Source organism: Perna viridis, chromosome 9, assembly GCF_037379345.1.
Source record: "Perna viridis isolate PV_CMFRI_1.1 ecotype Kerala chromosome 9, ASM3737934v1, whole genome shotgun sequence".
Classification (NCBI taxonomy): Eukaryota; Metazoa; Mollusca; class Bivalvia; order Mytilida; family Mytilidae; genus Perna; species Perna viridis.
The window spans coordinates 14,331,568-14,356,149 of record NC_142453.1 but is presented as its reverse complement, the minus strand read 5'-3'; the positions used below and the strand labels follow the sequence as shown (position 1 = coordinate 14,356,149).

At 32.1% G+C, this 24,582-nt stretch overlaps 1 protein-coding gene across 2 annotated transcripts in view; it reads right to left on the bottom strand.

Annotated features, from left to right (window-relative positions):
• Positions 1 to 24,366, bottom strand: part of LOC148606887 (uncharacterized) — a 94,955-nt gene extending 70,589 nt beyond the window's left edge. Inside the window, exon 1 of one of the 2 annotated variants that reach the window (XM_088547083.1) lies at positions 23,953 to 24,366. In XM_088547083.1, coding sequence (XP_088403209.1) covers positions 23,953 to 24,006 — 54 coding nt within the window. In that variant the 5' untranslated portion in view covers positions 24,007 to 24,366. Of the gene's footprint in view, positions 1 to 5,658; positions 5,855 to 23,952 lie in introns of those variants that run through there. The other variant, XM_088547084.1, reaches the window with a different exon arrangement.
• Positions 24,367 to 24,582: the final 216 nt, after the last annotated feature.

Sequence of the window (24,582 nt, the reverse complement as noted above, 5' to 3'; positions counted from 1 at the left end):
GTCAATAGTTTTCCTTTACCATTGATTTCTAAGTGTAGGTCAAGATATGAGGCTGACTTCACAGTGTCTGTAGTATCCTTTATCTCAAGTTCTTTTGGGTAGATGCAATGTATCAAATCCCCAAAATTAGGATTGTTTAAAGATAATACGTCATCTATACAGCGGAAACTGAGATTGAAGGATCTAGCCAAACGATATTCTTGCTTTCTATTGATAGTCAGTCCGGTTTGCCTTACACGACATGTGTATCTACTGATAGTCAGTCAAGTTTGCCTTACCCTACATGTGTATCTATTGATAGTCAGTCTGGTTTACATTACACTAGATAAGTATCTATTGATAGTCAGTCAAGTTTGCCTTACACTGTATGTTTATCTATTGATGGTCAGTCAAGTTTGCCTTACACTGTATGTTTATCTATTGATGGTCAGTCAAGTTTGCCTTACACTGTATGTTTATCTATTGATGGTCAGTCAATATAGTATATAGTAGTTATACTACATGTGTATCTATTTATAGTCAGTCTGATTAGCCTTTCCTAATAGCTACTGGTGGTCAGTCTGGTTTGCTTTTTTATTTCCATTTTTCTATGTAATGTATTGTGTCTACCTTCATCTTTAAATATTAGACTTATGAGTTCTGATATAACATAGTTTCCCATAATTTCATTTATTTAAATATGTTTACCTTCTATATGAAAATACATACTTATGAAACATGAACTCTGTGATCTTTACCAAGAGTCTTTAAATCTATTGAAAAAACTCAGTTATAAGTCTTCATGATAAATTCCAACACAGCCCTACCAGTTTCACATCATGATTTCTGCATTGAGACTATTTAAACTATTTCTCATCTAGAGCCCCAATATTATTATATCTTGCATAAGATATGAGGCCCTAATCCTATTATGTAAATACCTGAAGTAATGCTTAGACCAGCAAATGGATTCTATTTCTATTTTTCATGTATACCACTTAAAACTTATTTAGGAAAATATATACAGCATAATGTTGGCAGAATTCAGAATAAGTTTCTCTTGAAAAGTTTTTCTTGACCAGGAAATCATTGCTGCAGTTTGTTTGTTGGGGTTTAATGTCCAAGCAGCAATATTTTAGCTATATTCAGACATGAAATGGATGATAAAATGAACATGAAATGATGATGAAATGAAAAAAAAGGATGGGACACAAGGACAAAAGGGTCGCCAAACTTTAATTGCCACTAGAAAAAGGGGGATGTGTAAGGTCGGGCAATTTAGCCTCCTGTGGCGGAGCGCAAAGGTTCCTACTCCTATCGAATACCACAGCAGGGTTCTTTAACGTACGAGGAACATGACATCTTTCCCAACCACTATGGTTAGCAGTCAGGTTTTCTGTATTATAGCCTGACAACCACACCATGTAACATGCCAGGAGTACCCCATTCCACCACCTGGGGCACACATCCCAGTTGCTCAGTGGGCAGAGCGCCTAGCCCCCAGCTAGTTTCCTGAGCACTATTTAGTTGCCTTTTGCAACAAGCTTAGCACTGCTGCAGGCTTATTCTTTTGACACCCAGACCTGCACAGGTCCATTGCTGCAGTATACACAGAGTTAATTTAAGAACAGTCAAAATTTTAATGAGTCATGATCATCTTAAAACAAACACTTAAAACTGTAGGAAAGCCTGAATATCAAACTTGAAACATTCATCCTAGAGTTCCACACCTGATAGAGCATGCAGAGAACAAGATTTTTTGTTCAATTCTTGCAGAAAATAACTTCCCCATTGTTGTAAATTAATAGAGTAGTCAATATCAATTTCCAAGGAGATAGCTCTTGCAATGTAAGCCAATCATGTTGTATAAGAGATTTATGGTAGCAAACCTTATATTCATTTTTATCCAAATACTTTGAAAAATATAGGAGCAAGAGCACTTACTATGAGTGATGGACAAACAGCTAGATGGAAGCCTAGTATTTCTAAGTTCAAAAATCATGTTGGGTTGGGGGATGAAACAAGACATACAGAGGCCAGAAGTTCCAGACTTCCAACAGGCACTTAAAATGTGGCAGGGTTGAAGTAATTTAGTGTAATCACAACCCTCCCCCTTTAAAATCTGACCACTATGGAAAAAAATATTACACATTTAATTAAACACACCTAAAATTCAGTTAAAAAAAGTCTGAGCCCCTTGTTACAATGGAAATTAAGAAACTGAATATAAATTACACCAATGTACAAACTAAGGACTACTAGCATTTCACTGACGATCCAGCTCCAGGCCATATTAAGCCTACAAAAAGTTATGTCCCCTTCCTATCTAAAATCAATCCCAATTCTTCCCATGCAGGGTTGAGAACCATGTTACTTCATAAGTCATACAATAAGGACCCAACCCATGTAATGCCAAACACTGCTTTTAAATAATGTTTTAATTTCTGTGTTAAGACCCTAGGAGCAAATCAATGTTAATACTAAAGTACCAAAAAATGCTATCCTTAATGATTTGACAACAATATCATAACTATGTGTATATCCCTTAAGAATGAACCTATTCAATGGTTTAGTTAACTTATTGGGTGAGTATTCAGCTTTCCTTATTTTGTGTAGAATATTATCATAAAACAAAGAGTGAGAGATACTCTCACATATTAATTCTTTTCAACTACATCTGTATTTGAGACTGAGTTCCTTGTATCGATTACAAAATTTTGTGAATGTTTTTACAAGCTTGTGATATCAAAAACTTTGATGAAGTAATTTCTTAGTAAATTACATAAAGATTCCTTTCATTAAAATCCAGTACATTGTTACAAATACAAGCAAATCAAACCAATTGTGAAATGTAAACACCAGATGATGGTAAAAAGGGGACATCACCATCTTAAGACAGATGGTTGGCAATAGGAAATAAAAAAAATCACCCATTTTAGTATTAAGCTTACCATTATCCATATGAATAATAAGATCAAGAAACAGAGATTTTTTATTATCAATATTAGCTATATTCAAAGACAGTTCTAAAGGATATATCTTTATTATAAATATGGAAGTTATCAATGTTTAGAGCCAAAATATTGTCCAAATATCTAAAGGTGTTATTACATTTTTCTGTCAAATGTTGTTTGGAAGGGTCTTACTTATCCTAGCCATAAATTGTGATTTGTAACAGTACAGGAAGAGAGAGACTAAATAAGCCTTAAACGAAGTACATGTAATACATGTAGTTATGATTGTTAAAAAGAAAAATAATTGTTAACTCTACTGAAACAAATCTAGTGTGAAAGACTGATGATAACATCGATGAATTTACTATAACAATACACTGTATATAAACATGATAAATTATACCATTCATCTGACCAAAAAATGCCTACACTCAAACCATTATATGTACAGTATCCCCATGCTACTGTTAAATTGTATTATCCCTTAAAACCTTTCAATGGGTCATTTAGAAATGGTTAATTGTCTGTTTTGGAAACATCCTAATTATTGAAACTAATACACTGTACCTTTAATCAATCAAAACAAAGTATGATGATGATCCAGGTAAAAATTCTTCTTGTATTTATACAACCTATGCTGTCTATTTCACATGTAAATTATATTTCTCAGGAGCATAAAAAGTAGTTGTCTTGCCTAAAATCTGCTTAATATTTTGGTGGACAAGTATCATATCCTAGACCACCAAAAAAAGATGAGGAGCAACTAATAATAATAAACAAGACCAAAAGCAAGTCTGTATCAATGGCATTGTCACATGTTTGTAAGCAAAAAATCTTCAATACATAATTTACATAAATGTTTTAGTGAGAGTGAAATTAATACAGATACATGTACATGTAAACTGTTCAAATCCACAAAGTATATATACTAATAATAGTCCATGTATATTCTGCTGGAAAATGGGTGCAATAGATAAAAATGTATATTTTGAGTCAAATTTGTCAATAAGTTCAGTATTTGTATATAAAAATTGTGAAAAGTCTTAACAGGGAAGATTTAAGAAATTGACACTCATCAGGATCAGTTAACAAAAAAATAGACTAGCGTTGATTTTTATCATTGAAAACATATATCAATGCATTTCTTTTATTTTTCCTGTTTCATTCAATATTCATGGAAAAGCAGAATGTACATGTACTTAAACATTTCTCTCCACTGTTCCACAGGCTATTCAAAAAACCAACCCGCCTTCAAAATAATACAGCTTTTATCATACTTTTCCAACTGAAACCAAGCTTTGCAAACATAGGAAAAGCAAATATATTTCGAATTAATGCAAAGCTGACAGTTGCATCAGTATGATGTGCAACTGTTTACATCACAGGTTATGTGAGATATACATGAATATGCCAGCCATCCAAAGAGAACTGTTATATTTCCAAAATGTGTACAAATGAATTAGTCTGGCCAAAAATTGAATGGATATAGCTAGAGCTGCTCATCAGTTTTGAAAATAGAACTCAAGAGTGGTTGAACATCATGGTGCTTGCTTCAATAGGCAATGCACATGACTACATATAAATGTATTGGAACAAGTTTATTGAGTTATGAATTACACAGTGTACCCTCTATAACATATAATGACAAAAAAGGCAAAGATCAAAATAAAAAATGTTAGTGAAGAAGGGGAAATTGAATTATATGTGGAAGAGGATTCCTATTACAAAAATGTCCATCCATCATCGAAATTAAAAAAAAATTTAATTACATATCAAGTCTTCAATCAACATGATCTTAACTCACAGTATGGAAATAACTTGCAGTTTCTCTCCCCTATTGTACAATATGTTTGGTGACTAGTTCAACCCCCTCCATTGTTGGTAAAACATTGGAACCTATACAGGTGACACCACCTCAATAAATTGGACTTCACTTATAGCAACAAAAGATTACTACACAATCCAATTCTACTACCTTTCTTTTGTAATTGCCAAAAAAGACAGAAATCCAATCAATACTGAATGCATTTTTTTTTTAATTTACACTTCATTCGAAGTAACATCAATAACTTTTGTTTGGCAGTCATTCTTACATGTATAAAACTAAGTTTGTTATTTTTAAAATAATGGCAGTTACTAATATTTAACACTAATCCCTGGCCATGTGTTCACACTAAAGGGATTGAACATATTTGTAATGCACATCCAAGTATAAGAACATTTCCTATTCAGTCCTGGATTATTCCGTCTAATCTGTGACTAAACTTTCATTGTATAATGCATGGTTATTCTCCAAAAACCAGTCCCCAATATGTTAATTGTATGACCACATGGATTTAGACAATATAAAGATTATTAGCTTACAAGTAGAACTAGATATTTTCTTCAGTTTCAGAAATACCAGTAACAAACTATGAAATCATCTCTTTTTTTATATCGCTTTCTATATATTTTTTATCATGGTTTTTCTTTTATTGTTTTAATTTATACATGCATGCATCAATTTAACTTCAACATGGCTTTAGATGCCACAATCATACACTGGTTGTAGCCAAGTGAAAATGAAAAACCTATAAGTATGCAAACAGCCATCATTCATTATATTCCTTCACACACATCAATCTTCAATCATATGATGCCCAACCTACCAAAAAAGTTGTAAGGTTTCATCAAAATCTGTTCAACAGTTTAGAAGGTGCTGCACATACAAGTTTTCAGAAAATACCTTATTGTTGGGTTACATCCCTTTGCAAGCTCCAGGCAATAATAGCCTTGTTTCATAAATTTCCATAAAATTTATAATAAAATCCATTGAAAAGTTATGTGGTACAGCATTAAGTTGAACGGAATGACCGAACAAATGAGAACAATACTGCAGTGTTTACTGTCTACATGTGTGTTCTAATTAGGTACATGTTCCTATGATGTAATTGTTTACTCAAACTAAATACCACAACATTTAATAGAATGTACACCTTGGCCTTCTTCATAAATATAAAGGAGAAATTTTACACATAAATGACAATCCCTCTAAATTATGTACAACTACCAAATGGTAATTTCTATAAAAGGAAAGAGAAAACTTTTGTTTTTAAGTGAAACAATGAGGGAGACTTTAGTCTTTCTAATTTTGATACCATAGATATGGATGCTAACATTTCTAGTTCATCTTTTTACATATTTAATAGCAATAAAAACTAATGTAGATTTGAAATGAGTTGAGTGCTTTTAATCACTGGTGTACCCACAAGATGACAGTACACCATTATATCTCTGTCAAAAGATTTGAACAGCACTAGGTTATATCCTACTAAAGGTAAAAGAGAAAGTGGCTTCAGACAGGTTGTTTAACTATGACAGCTTAAATTGTATCAGTAAGACAATACTGAAAAAATCAATTATCGGTGTAAACATCAATATACAAGACATGTTACTGACTACTTCTCCCCCCAAACAGGGACCTAGATCAAATCAAGATATACTACAAATATTTCCACTATTTACACTGTGATTTAAATTCAATTTTTTTCTTTTTAGTTCTGTAGTTTGTAAACTATCAAATATCCCAACCTGCCTGCCCCCTGGATATGACAGAAGTTTCTTAATTTGGCAACAAAGGAATTTGTCTCTATCAGAAGAAATACACCTTTATACTTCAATAGAATGTTAAGAATCAACAGGTCATAACAGACTATAACTTTCAATAATTGATCCATAGATCATATTTTTAAGTTAAATTCCATACAAATATTAAAGATATAATATGAAGTTCTATGATTCAAACTGATGAGTTGCTTTATCTTATCACTTCAAAAAAATTCACCATCATGAGCTTTTCAATTTTGTTAAGCAACCCAATAATGATTACATAATATTTTGAAATCAGTGGGTAAATTAACATTGAATCTTATCTGATAAGTATTTAAAAACTATCTATTCGAGTTGCTAGATGATGGTTGTTCTCTGAGCAACATAATGAAAAGTTCTGCATCTAGAAAAAACAAATCACAAACAAATTATTTTTTTTACAATGATTCTGTGTTTTAAATGACAATCTAAGGTTCCGCTGCACTTGGAATACATGTATAAATTTAATTTAATAATGTTATACATCAGTTGTGAATAGAACATGAGTTTGGTCTTCTACGCCAAACTAAGGTCTCAACCTTAATCACGCAAGCTAGTATTCTACCTCTACCTTTACAATTGCCAGTTGGTATTCTACCTCTATCTTGATCACTGTGAGCTGGCATTCTACCTCTGCCTTGATCATTGTAAGGTGGTATTCTACAGTACCTCTCCCTGATCATTGTGAGCTGGTATTTTACCTCTACCTTGACCACTGTAAGCTGGTATTCTACCTCTGCCTTGATCACTGCCAGCTGGTATTCAACCTCTCCATTGATCATTGTAAGCTGTATTATTTCTCTATCTTTACCACTGCGAGCTGGCATTCTACCACTCCCATGATCATTTTGAGCTGGTATTCTACCTCTGCCTTGATCACTGGGAGCTGGCATTCTACCTCTCCCTTGATCATTTTGAGCTTGTATTCTATATCTACCTTTGTGTCATTGTCTCCATCATATAAATGGGTATTGACTTATGTTCAGTGTATAATTAACATCATGATTTGACAAGAAAACAATAAAAGTTGTATGTTCTGATTACTACAATTGTATTTTTTTACTAGTTATGTTTTGATTTTTACAATTTAGTTGTGGAATTTAAGTTTTTTGTTAACAGGTAAGAATGACGAATCTATTCAAGGATCAAACTCCTGGCGTCAGTTTCACAAAAAGTTGTAAGTGTAAAATTGATCGTAAGTAATGATGTCATAAACTAAAATAGCATTGTGACGTCATGATTTACGATCAATTTCACACTTACGACTTTTTGTGAAACCGACACCTGCCCTTGCTGCTTCATTGGTCAAATGTCAAATCTATTCAAGGAACAAACTCCTGCCCTTGCTGCTTCATTGGTCAATGTCAAATCAATTCAAGGAACAAACTCCTGCCTTTGCTGCTTCATTGGTCAATTTAAAATCAATTCAAGGAACAAACTCTTGCCCTTGCTGCTTCATTGGTCAAATGTCAAATCAATTCAAGGAACAAACTCCTGCCCTTGCTGCTTCAATGGTCAATTTCAAATCAATTCAAGGAACAAACTCCTTATATATCATTGTATTATAACTTCCTGTTAAGTTGACTTTGTTTAAACTTTTTTCATATATGTGTTATCTGTCAAATGTTTATAGTTTCCTATATTTGTGACAACAGAATTTAGTCATCCCTGAACAAGTTCAAGAGTAGACTTGAGAATTGAATTTAAACCAATTCACTCTTGATACAATAAAATATGATGTAATTATCTGCCACTTGTTTAGCTGAAGAATGTAGATATGGGTACTTAAACCCAGGAATACTGGTCACTTTATCTACTGGACTGATATAAGGTGATAATCCACTGACACTTAACTCCAAAACAACTGACCTTATAATAACTGTGGAAAATTTAAACTCTAGTTAGATGAATATATACATGTACTAACTAAGATTTACTCCCAATATCAATTATTATCATATTTTCAAGGGACACAGTGCTAAAACACATCAAGTTTTTGCAACTGCATTATCAAGATTAATACATGGTACTATTAAACTATTAAAGTCTTTTTATAACTGGTACAAGTCCATATTACACTTACTCTACATGAACTCCAATTATACTTAAAACTGAAAAAAAAACTATAGCTTTTCTGTCAGGCCTACAAAATTTGAAAACATGTAATCCCATATTTCAAAGAAACATTAATAAAATAAAAATAATCCTCACTTGCATAGTTAACTATGAATTTCTAATTTGGTTGTCTGTTTGTTCAAAATTAAAGTTGCCTTCGCTTCCATGGTGCAGAGACTCCTAGCTATTAAAGTGAACTCTTTTGTGATCATTAGCCCAACAAGACAGACCATTTTTCAAACATTACTATAGCTGAAGGAAATACAGAGATACACCAATTTTATTGAATGTCAAATGTGAAAAAGACAAACTTAAGTTCAATAAACACCTCAGCTGCTAAGTTACTAATCAGTATAATCATCATTAAAAAGAATACCCTTAATTATAACAATTAGAAGTGCTGAAGCTCTGAGTCAAGGTGCACTTTCAGTTTCTGATAATTTAGCTGAACAGATGATCACTTCTGTGACTGCAACACTTATGTACTGTAATTGTTTATATTCTACATGTATGTGGAAATGAAACCAAGATTTCACTCGGCCATTGCAAAGTTTATAGCTGGAAAAACACAGTTTGTTTGTTTGTTGGGGTTTAATGTCTGAGCAGCAATATTTCAGCTATATTCAGATGATGAACATGAAATTGATCATAAAATGAACATGAAATGATGATGAAATGAAAAAGGGATGGGACACAAGGACAATGGGGTCGACAAATTTTGATTGCCACTGGAAATAGGGAGAGGTGGGTAGGGTCGGGCAATTTAGCCTCCTGTGGTGGAGCCCTATGTTTCCTACTCCGGGAGAATACCACAGTAGTGTTCTGTAACGTGCGAGGAACGTGGCATCTTTCCCAACAAGGTGCACCACTATGTTTTGCAGTCAGGTTTTCCATATTATAGCCTGACAACCCCAGCATGTAACATGCCAGGGGTGCCCCATTCCACCACCTGGGGCACACATCCCAGTTGCTCTGTGGGTAGAGCGCCCTAGCCCCCGCCTAGGGTTCTGAGCACTATTTAGTCGCCTTTTACGACAAGCTTAGCGCTGCTGCAGGCCTATTCTTTTAACACCCGGACCTGCACAGGGCACTTAAGCAGTAAAGGATATACATGTATAAATATTGTGACCTGCTGTTGCTAGACATGAGACAAGTATGCCAAAAGTCATTGATTAAATAGAAAATTCAAAGAAAAACTGATGAAAATATAGCTATTCCTCAACCTGTTTTTATGACTCTTACTATTTAAGGAAATAAAAAGATGTGAATTAATTGACAAATATGTATTTGTCCATGCTGCTGGATCCAGACGAAGTATATAATTTGTATCTGTGGAGAAGATACAAAAAAAATGTACCAATGACAAGTCACTGATCTTTCTCTAAATATGGCCTTATACTAGGTCCAAGATTAGTCAATGATTTAGTAAGTCATGTTAACACTTCACTGTCCATGACAAGCCTACACAAAACCGTCACCTGCTCTAACAAAAGTCATTTTAGCATCTAAAAGTGTTGAAACAAGCATGACTTGTATAATTTTATGCATTAATAACCAGAATAGGTATGGTGCAAATGTCAAAGGATCAAAGGAGACAACAACCACACTGGGATGAGATTGTCAGCCCAAGGCCACCCACTGGTCTTTAATGGACAAGAAGAAAATTCTTCACACCACAGGGCAGGCTGCAGCTGACCCCAAAACATAATTATACACATGTACAGCAAACGAGTTGCCCCTTTATACTCAAGTAACATAAAAAAAATACGCTAAAGATGAAAACAAAACAAGATATACAGAGGCAAGAAATTCCAGACTTTGGACAGGAGCAAAAAATAAAATCAATTGGAAGGGTACATGTATGTAATTTCAGATAAGGGGTATACAGTATGCATACACATTGTTGTGATAGAAAACTCCTGCATTTCAATAGTCCTTTTTCATATTCCCATCTTTGGCCTCGTTTCTTAAGATTTTTAACAAAGGGGAGTAACTTTCTACAAATTTGTCATCCGACAGACTGGTTTACTGTCAACTTGGAGCAATTGACAGCAGTAGACTTCAAATATTCAATTTATTAGAGCCGCAGTAAGTACATGGATACTTTTAAATAACTTATTTCAAACCATTCAGGTACTTACCTTATTGAAAATAATTTTAAGCTTCAAAGAAAAATATTTACTGTTTTCCCTTTTCCCAATGAGACCACCAACCAGGTTGTCAGGTGTTGGTGGGATATGTCTCTTTAAAAAAACTTACTAAAATGGCTTGAATTCCGTAAATATGAAAAACGACTATTGTAATTGTATGATAAAACAATTGTTTAATTTAACAAGATGATTTTGCTTTATTCCAGACTTACATTAACATTTGCTAACCACCAATGTCGAAAAGAAATTGTGTTTATATGTTTAATTGCAAGCAATATTAAAAATAAACACAGTATATAACCCTATCAATTACTAAGTCAATAAGGAAAAAATGAAGAAATGAAAACATAAAAGTAAATTTTGAAAGTGTATGTGTAAGCACTATCTTCGGAAGGAACACTGGTGCAAAGGAAATATGCAATACCCATCAGTTTGAAAAAAAAATACTAGAGGTATGTATTCCTCGAACTTGAAAATCATCTAGAGTAAATTTTCTGCAGATTGTAACTATTTTGAGTATAAACATGTAGGTCAACTTCTTACTCTCCAAGGTTTAAAGTAGGAAATGTTTAAGTGTTTATGTTAAAAGAAATCAGAAAAGGGAACAGATATTGTGAAACGTAACTATTGCACCATCATACATCAAAGGTCATCAATAAGTATTATCACACCTTCGAGTATGCTCTGAAAGGCAACAACCAAAATTGCTTACAACCATAATTTAAAAAGTTGTAGATGCAAAACCAATTTCATATGTCTATATACTATACAGTTCAAAATGTATGTATAAAACTACATTTTTAAAAATCAATTGGATAAGTAAGTAGCAAAAAAATAGAGACAGTAAAAAATAAGCTGCAAGACAAATGACAAAGACCATTACAATATCGTACCATCCACCTCTTAACTCAGATTTTAGAAAATTAACCCAAATAAAATGTGCATCTGTATTTGAGCCTTATCCTTTATACACACAGATATTCCTCCATAATTCGCAACAAAAACTCTTCAAAGTTATCTTTATTCCATTTCTAACAAAAAAAATAAATTAACAAGATATGAGAGAATTAGGGATACATGTTTATATAAAACAGGGTAAATTTGAGGACATTCTTGAGGATAACACTGCTTTATCTTAACCTCATCTAATTAGTTTTTCTAAACCTACCTCATCATTATACATGAACAAACTTGTTGCCATCATTTTGGATATTGGTTTCCACAGACTCTTTAAACCAGTTTGTGTAAAAGGTCAAGATGAAGAAAAACAATCATTTCTTCCACTATTATTTGTCAACAAACGTTATAGATTCAATTAATTTGGCTAACATCCTCCATCACAAAAACATAACCAACAAAATTCCCCCATATTTCAAGGAGAAATCAATACTGATTATTTCATATTCCTATACTTCACCTATTACATCCAAAATTTTCAATTACAAAAGGCTTTTGCAGAACCTCAAGATTAAGGAGTTCAAGGTTAAACCATCAGATTGTTCTTGCAAAACCTCTCCATTCAAATACGGTCCTTCTGGTCACATCATTACGAAAGATTTAAGCACAAAGAAAAAAATCTTACCATAAGGTCCTTTCTAAAGGCCCCAAGTACCATGGACCATGCTCCATAAACTGGAATTATAACTTTAAAGTCTTATGGATACCACGGAGGACTATGCAAGAAAATGGATAAAACATGAACAAGAAGACATTGATTCTCTGTCAGCATAGGTAAAGGCTGTGAGGTCTTTAAATCTTGAAACGTGTGAAAGTTTTAAGTAGGTCAATGAGTTTCAATGCTACGTCAGTTTTCAAAGACCCAGATGTAGCTAAAACATGGTCAACTTGACATGACAAATATGTTGTTGACTTGTCGTACCAGCAGACAAAGCCCAAAACAACATTGTTTTTACCTGCAAAATGTATTAAATCAAATGTTTATTAACAGAGGTAGACATAGAAAATAATAGCTGTGATAAGACCTATGCTGCCACTACACTCTCCAAAAAAGAGATAGTGGAAAAACCATAAATCTGTGCTATCATCTTTTGGTCTCTCTACCAAAGACCATGATTGTAATCTTCCTTTTATATGTAATCTTCCTTTTATATGATCGTCTGAATATAGCTGAAATATTGCTGCTCGGACTTTAAACCCCAACAAACAAAACAAACCAAAACCTTTTATATGAAAAATTTGAAAGATCTTCAGGGGTTTGATACAATGCATCTACCCCAAAGAACTTGAAATAAATGATACTACAGACTGTGACGTCAGCCTCATATCTTGACCTACACTTAGAGATCAAAGGTAAAGGAAATCTACTGACCAAACTATAAAAGTACGATGACTTTTCATTCCCTATTGTCAACTTTCCTTTTTTCTGTGGCAGCATCTTTTCAGTACCAGTGTATGGAGTTCTCATATCACAACTGATATATTATGCCAGAGCTTGCCATAACACGCAGACTTTTTGTATCGCATTAGACTTCTTACAATTAGGCTTCTGGAACAGGGTTATGTGGCTACAACATTGACGTCATCAATACAGAAGTTTTTTGGGCGTTATCATGAACTAGTGGATGGTTATAGTATCCATCTATGAAAACTGATTTGTTCAACATGTCTTAGTTATCCTTTCCTCTTCCATCTACCCTGGACTTGACCTTTTATGAGCAACTCGGCATGTGTTTCTAGAAAAGCAGAGGACACTTACCTTACCAGTGCACCTGGTCCATGCTCCCAGTTTTTAGTATAGTCTGAGTTTCTTATTTACTTTTGTTACTTTGTATGTATTATTTAGGTTATTTTATGTTCTTTGTTGTGTTTGTTTTCTGGACTTGTGGATTACATTCTTCTGAGTCTTGGTTCCCTTGATTACTGTTTAATATGGAGTTTTTGACAAAAAAAAAGGCCCACTGATAATTTAGTGGTCATTCAACTCAAAAAGAGGCAGCACTAGATCTGTACATGCATGTTTCAATAACTACTCAAACATATGTTCAGAAAGAAATAATTTCAATAGTCTAAAGTACAAAAATTTATGGAATTTGTTATTTTGGATTTTTATACTGTTGAATAACTTTGAATGAAATGAAATGCTTTAAGCTTTAGAGAAAATTACATCAAAACATACAATTTTAAGGCTATACTAAATTAATGTTAGCTTTTTTAAACTTTTTACAAAATTCTGAAAGACCCATCAAAAGAAATCAACTGAAAGTTTGTGTCTACTATGGTGTTCAAAACACATAAAAACTGAAAAAAGCAAGTCTTATAAAGAGTATATATTGGGCCATGCAGACTTCTGTTAATAAGACTTACTCAGTTTTTCTCTTGTATAGTTTATAAATTAGTTATAACTGTTAATAAACCCTATGTTCTATTTTTAGAAACAGCAGATATCTTTTTGACAAGTAAAAAGCTATGGACACCATTTTCGTACAAAACATAAATAAGGAAAATTTATGCCAAGCATAATTTTTAAAGAGAAATCAAGAGAATCTGGACTGGATGGGTGAATCAAAAAGAACACAATCCAAGGATATTATGTACAGAGAAAACAGATACATACAACAAAGAACATGAAATAACCAACATAACATGTACAAAGAAACAAAAGGAAACAAGCAATCCAGTCTTCAGTAAAAAAAACTGGAAGCATGGACCAGGTGTATCGGTAGAGTAATCATCCTTGGTTTTTCTAGAAACACCCCCACAACTGCTCATAAAATGTCACCTTTGGGGTAAACAAAAGAGGAAAGGAAATGTATGACACTGAACAAATTGGTTCTCATAATGCAAATGGATACATCATAAATCATGCAAGTATTTCAACAGAGGAGATTTCTTTAATTGAATGACAGATGGAATAAAATGCCAAGTAATGGCAATATATGAGCAAATGGAATGAATTAATATTCAGAAAATTATAAGAGCAGGCCAACACCTTGATTTCAACCTATGCAAGATAATTTCTAGGACTTTTTTATTATTATTACTAACTTAGTATATTTGAATAAATTTAAAGAGCTAAATATTAATTTGTTGTGGCCTAAAATTCCATTAGGCTACTTTAACACAACTGTACAAGGGTTTCCAAGTGGAAAAATATTAATTTCAAGCTTATAGATTTCTTTCAAAACAACACTTACAAAATTCATATCAAAATGTTATTCATCTTTTAAATGGCTCCACTTTAATTATGAGAAGCAGGTTCTTTGGGAATTTATTGTGTTTATGAATTATTTTAAAATGTATGTGTCAAGGTAGACTAAATACAGACTTGTACACATTTCTTATTGGTGCACTAATACTTGTACCAGGGTACATGTACATGCATGCTCACACAATCATAAAAATTTCATCACATATAAAGATAACCTTGTCAAATGTGTTTGTTCTTATTGAAACTCCTATTGGACTGCACAAATCTGGAAGGACAGAAAAAAGAATGAAGAGCCACTTAAAGGCAATCAGAAACTTCAGATGTCATTGGTTGTCTGTCAATTGTGCAAGCTTTCATTAATGTTAAATTCTATAATTACATGCGTAATGTTGAAAAAGCAACACTAACTTTGAGTAGTAAATGGATGTACAGTGGCAAATTAAAAGATGAAGTTAGAGGGTGCTTCCAATGGTACTGTACATTGTACAATAACACCATTGTACTACATTATCCAGCATTTCTTAGCCTACTTAACCAATACATTAGGACTTTAATTACCTTATTTTTCATCACAAATTGTGTGTAATAAAATACTTGGTCATAAAATGTTAGATTACAAGACTGTAAATCCAAAACAAGATAAGAGAAATGAGATTTTTCTTCTATAAAGTAAAACTGTACAACAAGAAGGTAACTTGTACAGGGTAACCATTAGATTTTACTCAATCAATAATTTCAAAACACACAAATAGAAACATCTGTTGACAGGACATTCATTGTTGTGACATGGGAAATATATCATTTACACATGAAAATGAGATTATGCTTTATTATGTCCCATTTTTACAATTAAATAGATGGCGAAATTGATATCATAACTTATTGTATACTGGTAATAATGCAATCTCGTATAAGGATTCTATATTCAGTGTCACATGCGTAAGACTGTAAAAAAAAAAAACTAATGATTTGAACTTAAAATGGCAACAATAGAAGTAAGAGCTGAGACATTACACATTAGCAAGTTTAAAAACTGGAAATGATATATTTTTTTTCATAAATTACCAAATAATTGTATGTAAATGCTAAAGAAAACTGCATAAAAAATGCAGAAATAAAACGGGATACTTTTCTCAAGTTTAGAAAACCCTAATTTACTATGATGTCGTCAAGTAGCCTTACATAGTGTAAAATAATTAGGTACATGTAATTAGAGTGTACAGAATTCTTTTGAAATCTATAAATTCAGTAACAATTCCTTATACATATGTACAAAATATAGCGCTACAAACATTCCAATTTTCAGAAGTAATGCAGACTAAGTCAGAAAAGGCCCTCCCTCTTAGGATGCTATAGTGTTTACAAAAGATCATTTACCAATAATTTAACAAAAGTTTTAAGTGCAAATTTTTCTACTGTAATAATTATATTACTTCAAGATTTTGCATTCACAAAAATTATGGATAGGCAGACAGAAAAACAGATGGACAGACAACTGTATCAACAAACCAATAAGAACAGTGATGCAGTTCCACAACAAACATTTCTTGGGCACTCAAAAATCAATACAAAAACTTTGTATAAATTCTACCTTCGTAAGTACATGTACATAGTGTTCCCTAAAATGGTCTTGGGATGGTGCAGATGCCCTGTCCTTTTTTATGGGTTCATTAGTATTCTGCCCTTTTCTCTCAGTTTTCCCTAAAAGATTTTTGGTTGTTTGTTGTGCCCTCAAATTAACCTTAACGAGCACATTACACAATTCAACACACCTGTAGAGAGCTTTGAAAAAACACATGTACATGCATCATACATCCACCAGCTGTGAAGCATATACATGTAAATACAATGTACATTGTACTTGTAGGCAGTATCTAAATATTGTATTCTAATGTGAACATATTTTGATTTAGGAAAGTATAAAAACTAAGCAATTTAACTATGTTAACATATCACCTTACATCCTGGCTTAATGTACATGTATAAAAATAAAAGAACAGGGTTCCAATGTCCCTAGCTTAAAAAAAAAGATACATTTCAAACTTTAAATTCACTGAAATTTTCTAAGTCCAAGGGCCATAACTTCTGTAAAAATCATTCAATCATAACCAGGGTTGAACTTAATCTGTAACTTCTTGTAGAAAGACTATATACAAAAGATATAATAAATTGGTAATAGTGTTACAAAAAGAAGTGCAGAAAATTTTAAATTCACTGAAATTTTCTAAGTCCAAGGGCTGTAACTTCCATAAAAAGCATTCAACCATAACCAAAGTCCAACTTAATCTGTAACTTCTCATAGTAAGACTTCATACAAAATATAAAATCAATTGGTAGGACCATTACAAAAAAGTGCGGAAAACCCAGATAGACGGACATTTGGCATTTTCATGTCCTATCATGATGGGTTGTGGTGGACAAAAATAGGAGATATGGTATGATTGCCAATGAGACAGTCATCCATCAAAAGTCATGCAACAAACAATTAAACTTCAACAGGTCACCACACAGTCATCAATTATGGGAAAAGCCCATACTATATACCAGGAGTAAGCTGTAAAAGGCCCCAAAATGAATAAGTTGAAGCAATTCATTAAAGACAAAAATCATCCTAATCTATAGAAAAAATATGTAACGAATATAATCATATAAAACAACTTCTACCACTGGACTATAGATTCCTGGTTTTGGTCACAGCACATAAAGTATTTGGCAGGCTTACACATGTTTGTGAGTGCTCAACCTTCCCCTTACCTAGGACAGTGGTGGAAAAATTCATCCAAAAAAAATAAATATAAAAATCTGTTGAATTCAGATTTAACTTTGAGATCCAAACAAAATACAAACACTTTAAAAAATTAGGCAAAAGACAATAAGCTGTATCTACCTCAAAAGAGTTCTCGCATTTTCGATAAGCTAATTCAAAATCGAAAAGCAGCTGATAAGCACACCTTGTTTACTCAACAAAAATATCAATAATATATCATAAAATGTCAAAGTAAAACAGGGTCTGGCTACACAGTATACATTTGTAATTAGTTCCATCAAAAATGATCCAATATTTAACTGCCTTGATGCTCTCAAGCTTCATTAATGTGTATTATAATGTGCCTACACTTTTCACTACTTATATCAATGAAACATTTTTCTCCCAATACAACAATCAAATACAGTGTACAAAATGTACACAGATAATACATGACTCATAAATGCAAAATAAAATTTGTCCTGAGAATTTTATATTCTTACATGTAAGTGTGACTAATTTAATAAAACATGACTTGTACAGGGAAACCTCCACTTTTACATTCATAATTTGTAACAGTATATGGCATAACCTATCACAAAAAAAATTTATCATATGTTACCTTGTGTTTTACTAGCTTGTGTAATTAATTTTAGGACAGGTGTACAATATGCACAGGTAAATTTGCTTTGATTTGCAAAGGAACTACAACAAGATTTCATCTTGATAAAATAGAAAAATCTTATCTGCTTAGGATTGTTACATTGGTATTTCATTATGACTAGTTTATATACATAAAACTTTATTAAAGAAATCAATACACAGGTGTAAATTATTTCTCAATGCAAATGATTACACCATTAACATTCAATATTATGCAGGTTGCACAGCTAAATATTCAGTTCATTAACTCCGGTGTATATAAAATGTTCATCATTACTTTTTTTTATACTTTCATGTAGGCTTCATGTTGTACGTATAAGTATATGTACAAAAAAATTAAATCATTCAAGTATTGTAATGTTAATACAGGTATTTTTTTTTGCATATTGCAGGTACATGTACATGTAGGTCACTGAAAGAAAAATTACACAAAGACAAGATATCTATCATGTCATTTTATCAGGTTTTGGTCTACTTCTGTGAACAATTAACAACTTTTTCATTAAATCTAACATTTTTTTTATCGCATCAATTGCTGAAATCATTTATGGTCCATTTATATACTGCTGAGCCTGTGCAGAAAGTGTTACATACATGTACATGCAGTTGTGTGAAACAAACATAAGCAGGTACATTTTGTAGTTAGTACATGTACCTGTAAATTAAAAGCAATTCAGAGTTTAAAATTTATTTTTCTTTTGAACATATATATTTTCATTTACTTGTACAAACAAATTCTTGAAAAGGTTTAAATTTTTGTTATGAGTATGTAAAGTAAATGTAATGCATTTTCTTTGCTTTCAGCAATTTTAATTATAATTAATGTATGCATGTACATGTACTATACAACATCTATGTGTTGATGATGTACATGGCACATACCAGTATATAAAAATCCCTTCAATGATTTTTAAAAATATTAACACTTTTTGCTACAAATCATTATGTATGAATTTCTGCTAGACCTGTTTCACAAAGTGAACTATTATATTTCATGTAAACCCTTTTTAAAAAATACATCTCAGTTTCCAAACTTCGTACTTGGAGGTAAAACTACATGTATATGATCTGAAATTTTGTCAACTGTCATTTAACACACAAAATTATTTACTGTAATACTGAAATATTAGCACAAACTTAATCAGTGTATGGTTATAGCCTGTTACAAAATGTACAACACTACACGAATATTACAAAAGTATACATGTACATTAAACATAATGCATGTACATTTTTGTACATACAAAATGTTAGACTTATATTGACAACCTAAGTTTTAAAGTACCAGTATTCATAAAAATTTTAAACATAAGAAGTGAAAAAATGTGTTGACCTGAATTCACTTGAAATCATTTACAGACAACAAATAAATTGTTGAAGTACATTTGTACATGTATTTATCTTTCCTATATACAATGTACATGTATGTATAAACATTGAGTATAGTTTTCATTCTGCTATGTGGAGTCACTTCAGTATTTAACTCACTTCTGCAACAAAGACTAATTCTTTATAATGCCTCCATTATGAATTTCAAAGTTTAAAATACATGTGTACATGTACACACACCAGCCTGTGGTCTCAAAGTGTCATTCTTTTCTGTAAAATTTAAAGAATGTTGGTTCTTCAGTTTACAATAAAGGTCTTATTTTTTCTTTGTTTTGTAGGATACAACACAATAGTTAAAGGTTTTAAGTTCACAAATAAATAATCTTTAGAACAAACAAATATAGAAACATATGTATTATCTTTTTAAAGGTTCCCATGAGGGGGTAGATTCCATTTAAAAGTCAAGAAAATGTTTACCCAATGAATTATTGCAATTGCCTCTTGTAAAACAGAATGAGACTTCATTTTCAGAGCAAGGCTATTACCAAACAAGCTCTAAAATTACACCTTGAGTTAATGCAGCATAATGTTAATCATTTTTTCCAAACTTCCAGTTATTCCATTTAGTAATGTCAGCTACAGTACATGTAGGTAGAAAATAGTCCTGGGTCCAGAAAACCACATATATTGTGTTCTTTTTCAAAATTAGACCAATCATATCATTTGAGATTATTAAAGATTTTAGAAAAACTTGAGGTTTGAAAAAATCTTAATTGGAGATGTTTTTATGAAACCCAGGCCTAATAATCATGATACATCTGCTGAGGCATTTTTTAAAAATCTCTAATGCTAACTTTGTTAGGAGCCATAAAATAATTTATTCCAATAATTTGGTTTTGAGAGCTCTTTTTCACAATTTATTTTTTAATCCTTATTTTCCTAAAATGTAAATGTACATGTATGTACACTGTACATTGTTCAAGAGGACATAACACATTAAATAGAGAAACTTTAAACAAAATAACCCTCCCATAATACATTACATAGGGAAACTTTAACAATATTAGCCTTCCAAGAGGGCATAATAGACTGTATAGAGAAACCTTAAACAAAATTAGCCTCCCAAGAGGGCAAAATAGACTGTATTGAGAAACCTTTAACAAAATTAAACTCCCAAGAGGGTATAATAGACTGTGCAGAGAAACCTAAAAACAAAATTAGCCTCCCAAGAGGGCATAATAGACTGTATTGAGAAACCTTTAACAAAATTAGCATCCCAAGAGGGCATAATAGATTGTATTGTGAAACCTTTAACAAAATTAACCTTCCAAGAGGGCATAATAGACTGTACTAAGAACCCTTAAACAAAATTAACCTCCCAAGGGGGGCATACATGTAATACGGAGAAAATTTAAATAAAATTAGTCTCCCAAGAGGGCATAATAGATTGTATAGAGAAACCTTTAACAAAATTAACCTCCCAAGAGGGCAAAATTGACTGTACAGAGAAACCTTAAACAAAATTAGCTTCCCAAGAGGGCATAATAGACTGTACATAGAAACCTTTCACAAAATTGACCTCCCATAGGGCATAATAGACCGTATCAGGAAATCTAAACAAAATTAGCTTCCCAAGAGGACACATTTTGTACATGTACTACACCGTATAGAGAAACCTTAAACAAAATTAACCTTCCAAGAGGGCATAATAGACTGTACAGAGAAACCTTTCACAAAATTGAAATCCCAGAGGGCATAATACACTGTAGATTGTACAGAGAAACCTTAAACAAAATTAGCCTCTCAAGAGCGCATAATACACCGTATATAGAAACCTTAAACAAAATTAGTCTCCAAAGCGGGTACATTGTATAATAGACTGTACAGAGAAATCTTAAACAAAATTAGCCTCCCAAGAGGGTAGAAAATTGTTTAACAAAAAAGTTTATCAAAGTCCCTCAGATAATTGAACAATACAATATCTGAGTTCATTAAAAATGGTCAAATTGATTTCAAAACTGACATTTTGACCAAATTCAGAAGATTAAGATACAATGTACATGTATATCAATTAAAGACAACATGTTTATGTAAAGACCAACTTAATCTTGTCCAATGTATAACTTACATGTAATAATAACAAGAAGATGTACATGTACATTGATTTCTTGCAGACTTCAATACTATTGTATAACTGGATTTTAAAACTTCTTTTCCATCACTAAAAGGTATTTCAATGTAACATACATGTACATGTAATGTCTCTCTACATGTACAAACAATAAATGTATTATGAAAGAAGCTTTGAGTACTGGAAACCAGTTGAATTTATGCTTTTTCATGATCTAAGATGAAACTTCACACAAAGCACATGCAATGCAGAACATGCAAGATGTGTAAATAAGATTATAAGATTTAATAATTAACATGTACATGTAGAAAAATGTACTTTCAAACAGATTTAAAACAACATGTACAGTGTACATAGTATACATGTTCATGTACATGTATTATAAGTGTATTGCTGTAAGATAACACAATTACGAGTACTTGTGTTTTGTTGCAACTTACATTTATATGCACTGTTCTGTCAGATATCTTCGATTCAAGCAAACAATTATTTTACTAGTGACTTTTAAACCCCCAATTATTTTGGGTTCAAAAGGGGTGATAAAGGGTCTCATTAGCCAATAAATACACCTGAAAATTATTAATAAAGTGTTGGCTGATTTAATTGTGAATTTGGAGAAATGAATCAATCACAAGTTTGAAAATATAAAGACTTCTGATAATTCTTGCATTGAAAGGACAGAAAAATTGTTTGAAGGTTACCAATATTCAAATATTCTGCCAAATTTTGCACTTTTTGGTCACTTTCTTGTCATATTTTAGGGGGGAAATGGTGTCTACATCCAAGAAACACACTCATATTTGTTGAATACATTAATTATTAAATAGTTTATCATACATGTATGTGAAATATAAAGTTGTTTCTTGGGTGGGGACACAGTTTTCTGGATGTAATTATGTAAAAAAACCAAATCAACAATTCTCAGTATTTTGTGTTAAATGATGTAAAATTGTGGCAACATTACAATATCATTCCTATGAACTAATGCCACACAATATCATTTTACCTTATACATGTATATACATATTTTACTATGTTAATATTAACAACTTTCATGTATTTACAACAAAGTTGATATTTTTGACAATATTCATAGCTTAATGCCACAACACCTTTGAGGCCCATTCCCAAAGAGAGATATATGTATGCTCCAACCTTCCCTAATTTTAGCAGTGAAATTCCCAATTGTGACTTAAAATTTTGTCTCAAAATTTGTACATGATTATTGAGATTTGTAATGAGTAGAACAAAATCTATCTCAATTCTACTTTACTACTGTATACAATTTGTTATTCAGAGGTTGCCTCATGGACTTCAATACAGTCAGTGGGCAACTGTATCAAATGGAGTGGTCCTCATCAAGGATTAAGATAATAAATAATTTTGCTCTCGTGTACATTGATTATTTCACTAAGTTGTAATTTCCATGCTCTTTTTCCAATGCTATTACATGGGCCATGGTCCCAAGAAAATCACTGAAATATACATGTACGACCCCAAAATATTGATCTTTTAATTTTTTTTTTTAAGTCTTAACCAGCAGTCTTAATGAAAATTTTGAGTAGGAATTAAAAATAAAACACAGACAAAAGAAGACAAATTACATAATCATTTTTTTTTGTTCATAACACATCAAAAGAACCCATGAACACCTGTATGGTCAAATGAAGCAATAAATTGACAATGTATAGAGATCTGGACATAAAATGTCAGCTTGTTGTTTTGTTTACAGAGCATATATTAATCATAATTCATATTTTGCTTTTATGGTACTTAACAACACTTCAAAACATTAGGAAATGTACTGTTTAAAATGACAAAATTGTTGATGTACTCAACTAAGGTGTAAAATATATTCTGATGTATTGTTTTATTGTCTGTACTTAGTAAATATATCTTCACTGTCATAAAACAGATACCTGAGGGCCAAGGAAATACAATTATCTAGGTGGTATTAAGTAATGCTAATTGAATGTTGACAAAAAGCAATAAGATCTTTTAAGATATATAACAGCTAAGACTTCAAATTGAGAAATAATGACTTAATTACACATGTCACTACTGTGGTTGTTTTTAAGACATACATGTACCTTATTGGTGCTTGCACCACACCTTCTTGAATTTTTGATTTCTGTTCTTTCCATTTTATTTCAGGTAGACGATCCCATCCCATTTTTCACACTTCATTTGATCAAAAAATAATTCCACTTTATTAAATGGTTTTAAGTGAATAACGTTTTTAAAACACTTCTTATATATCCGCCATGTTTGTTGATAATAATTCTCTAAAATCAATTTATCACATGTAATTCGTTAAAGATTCCAATAACTGAAATACACTATTCAGATTTTTTTGCATATCCGTATACAGAAATTGAAAGTGTATATTCCTTTAACAAAATCACACTACGAGAGTATTGTTATACATGTGCCCTGATAACACGACAAGGTGTGAAGTGAAACTGACTACTGTATATACAAAAACGATACACCTGGACTCAGGTGAAAATTCAAGGGAGGTAATTAGTTCCTTGCATATTTTAATCGCATTAATACTATTTACTGGCCAATGCAATAAAACTACGGCCGTTTATCGTGCACATTCACTACGAAATGTGATGCAAAGATAAAAATAAGAACAATTGCGCCAATTCCTGTGGTGAAGAATTTAGAGTTAAAAAATAAATATATATCCGATGGAGCAGTGTAGCTATAAAGTC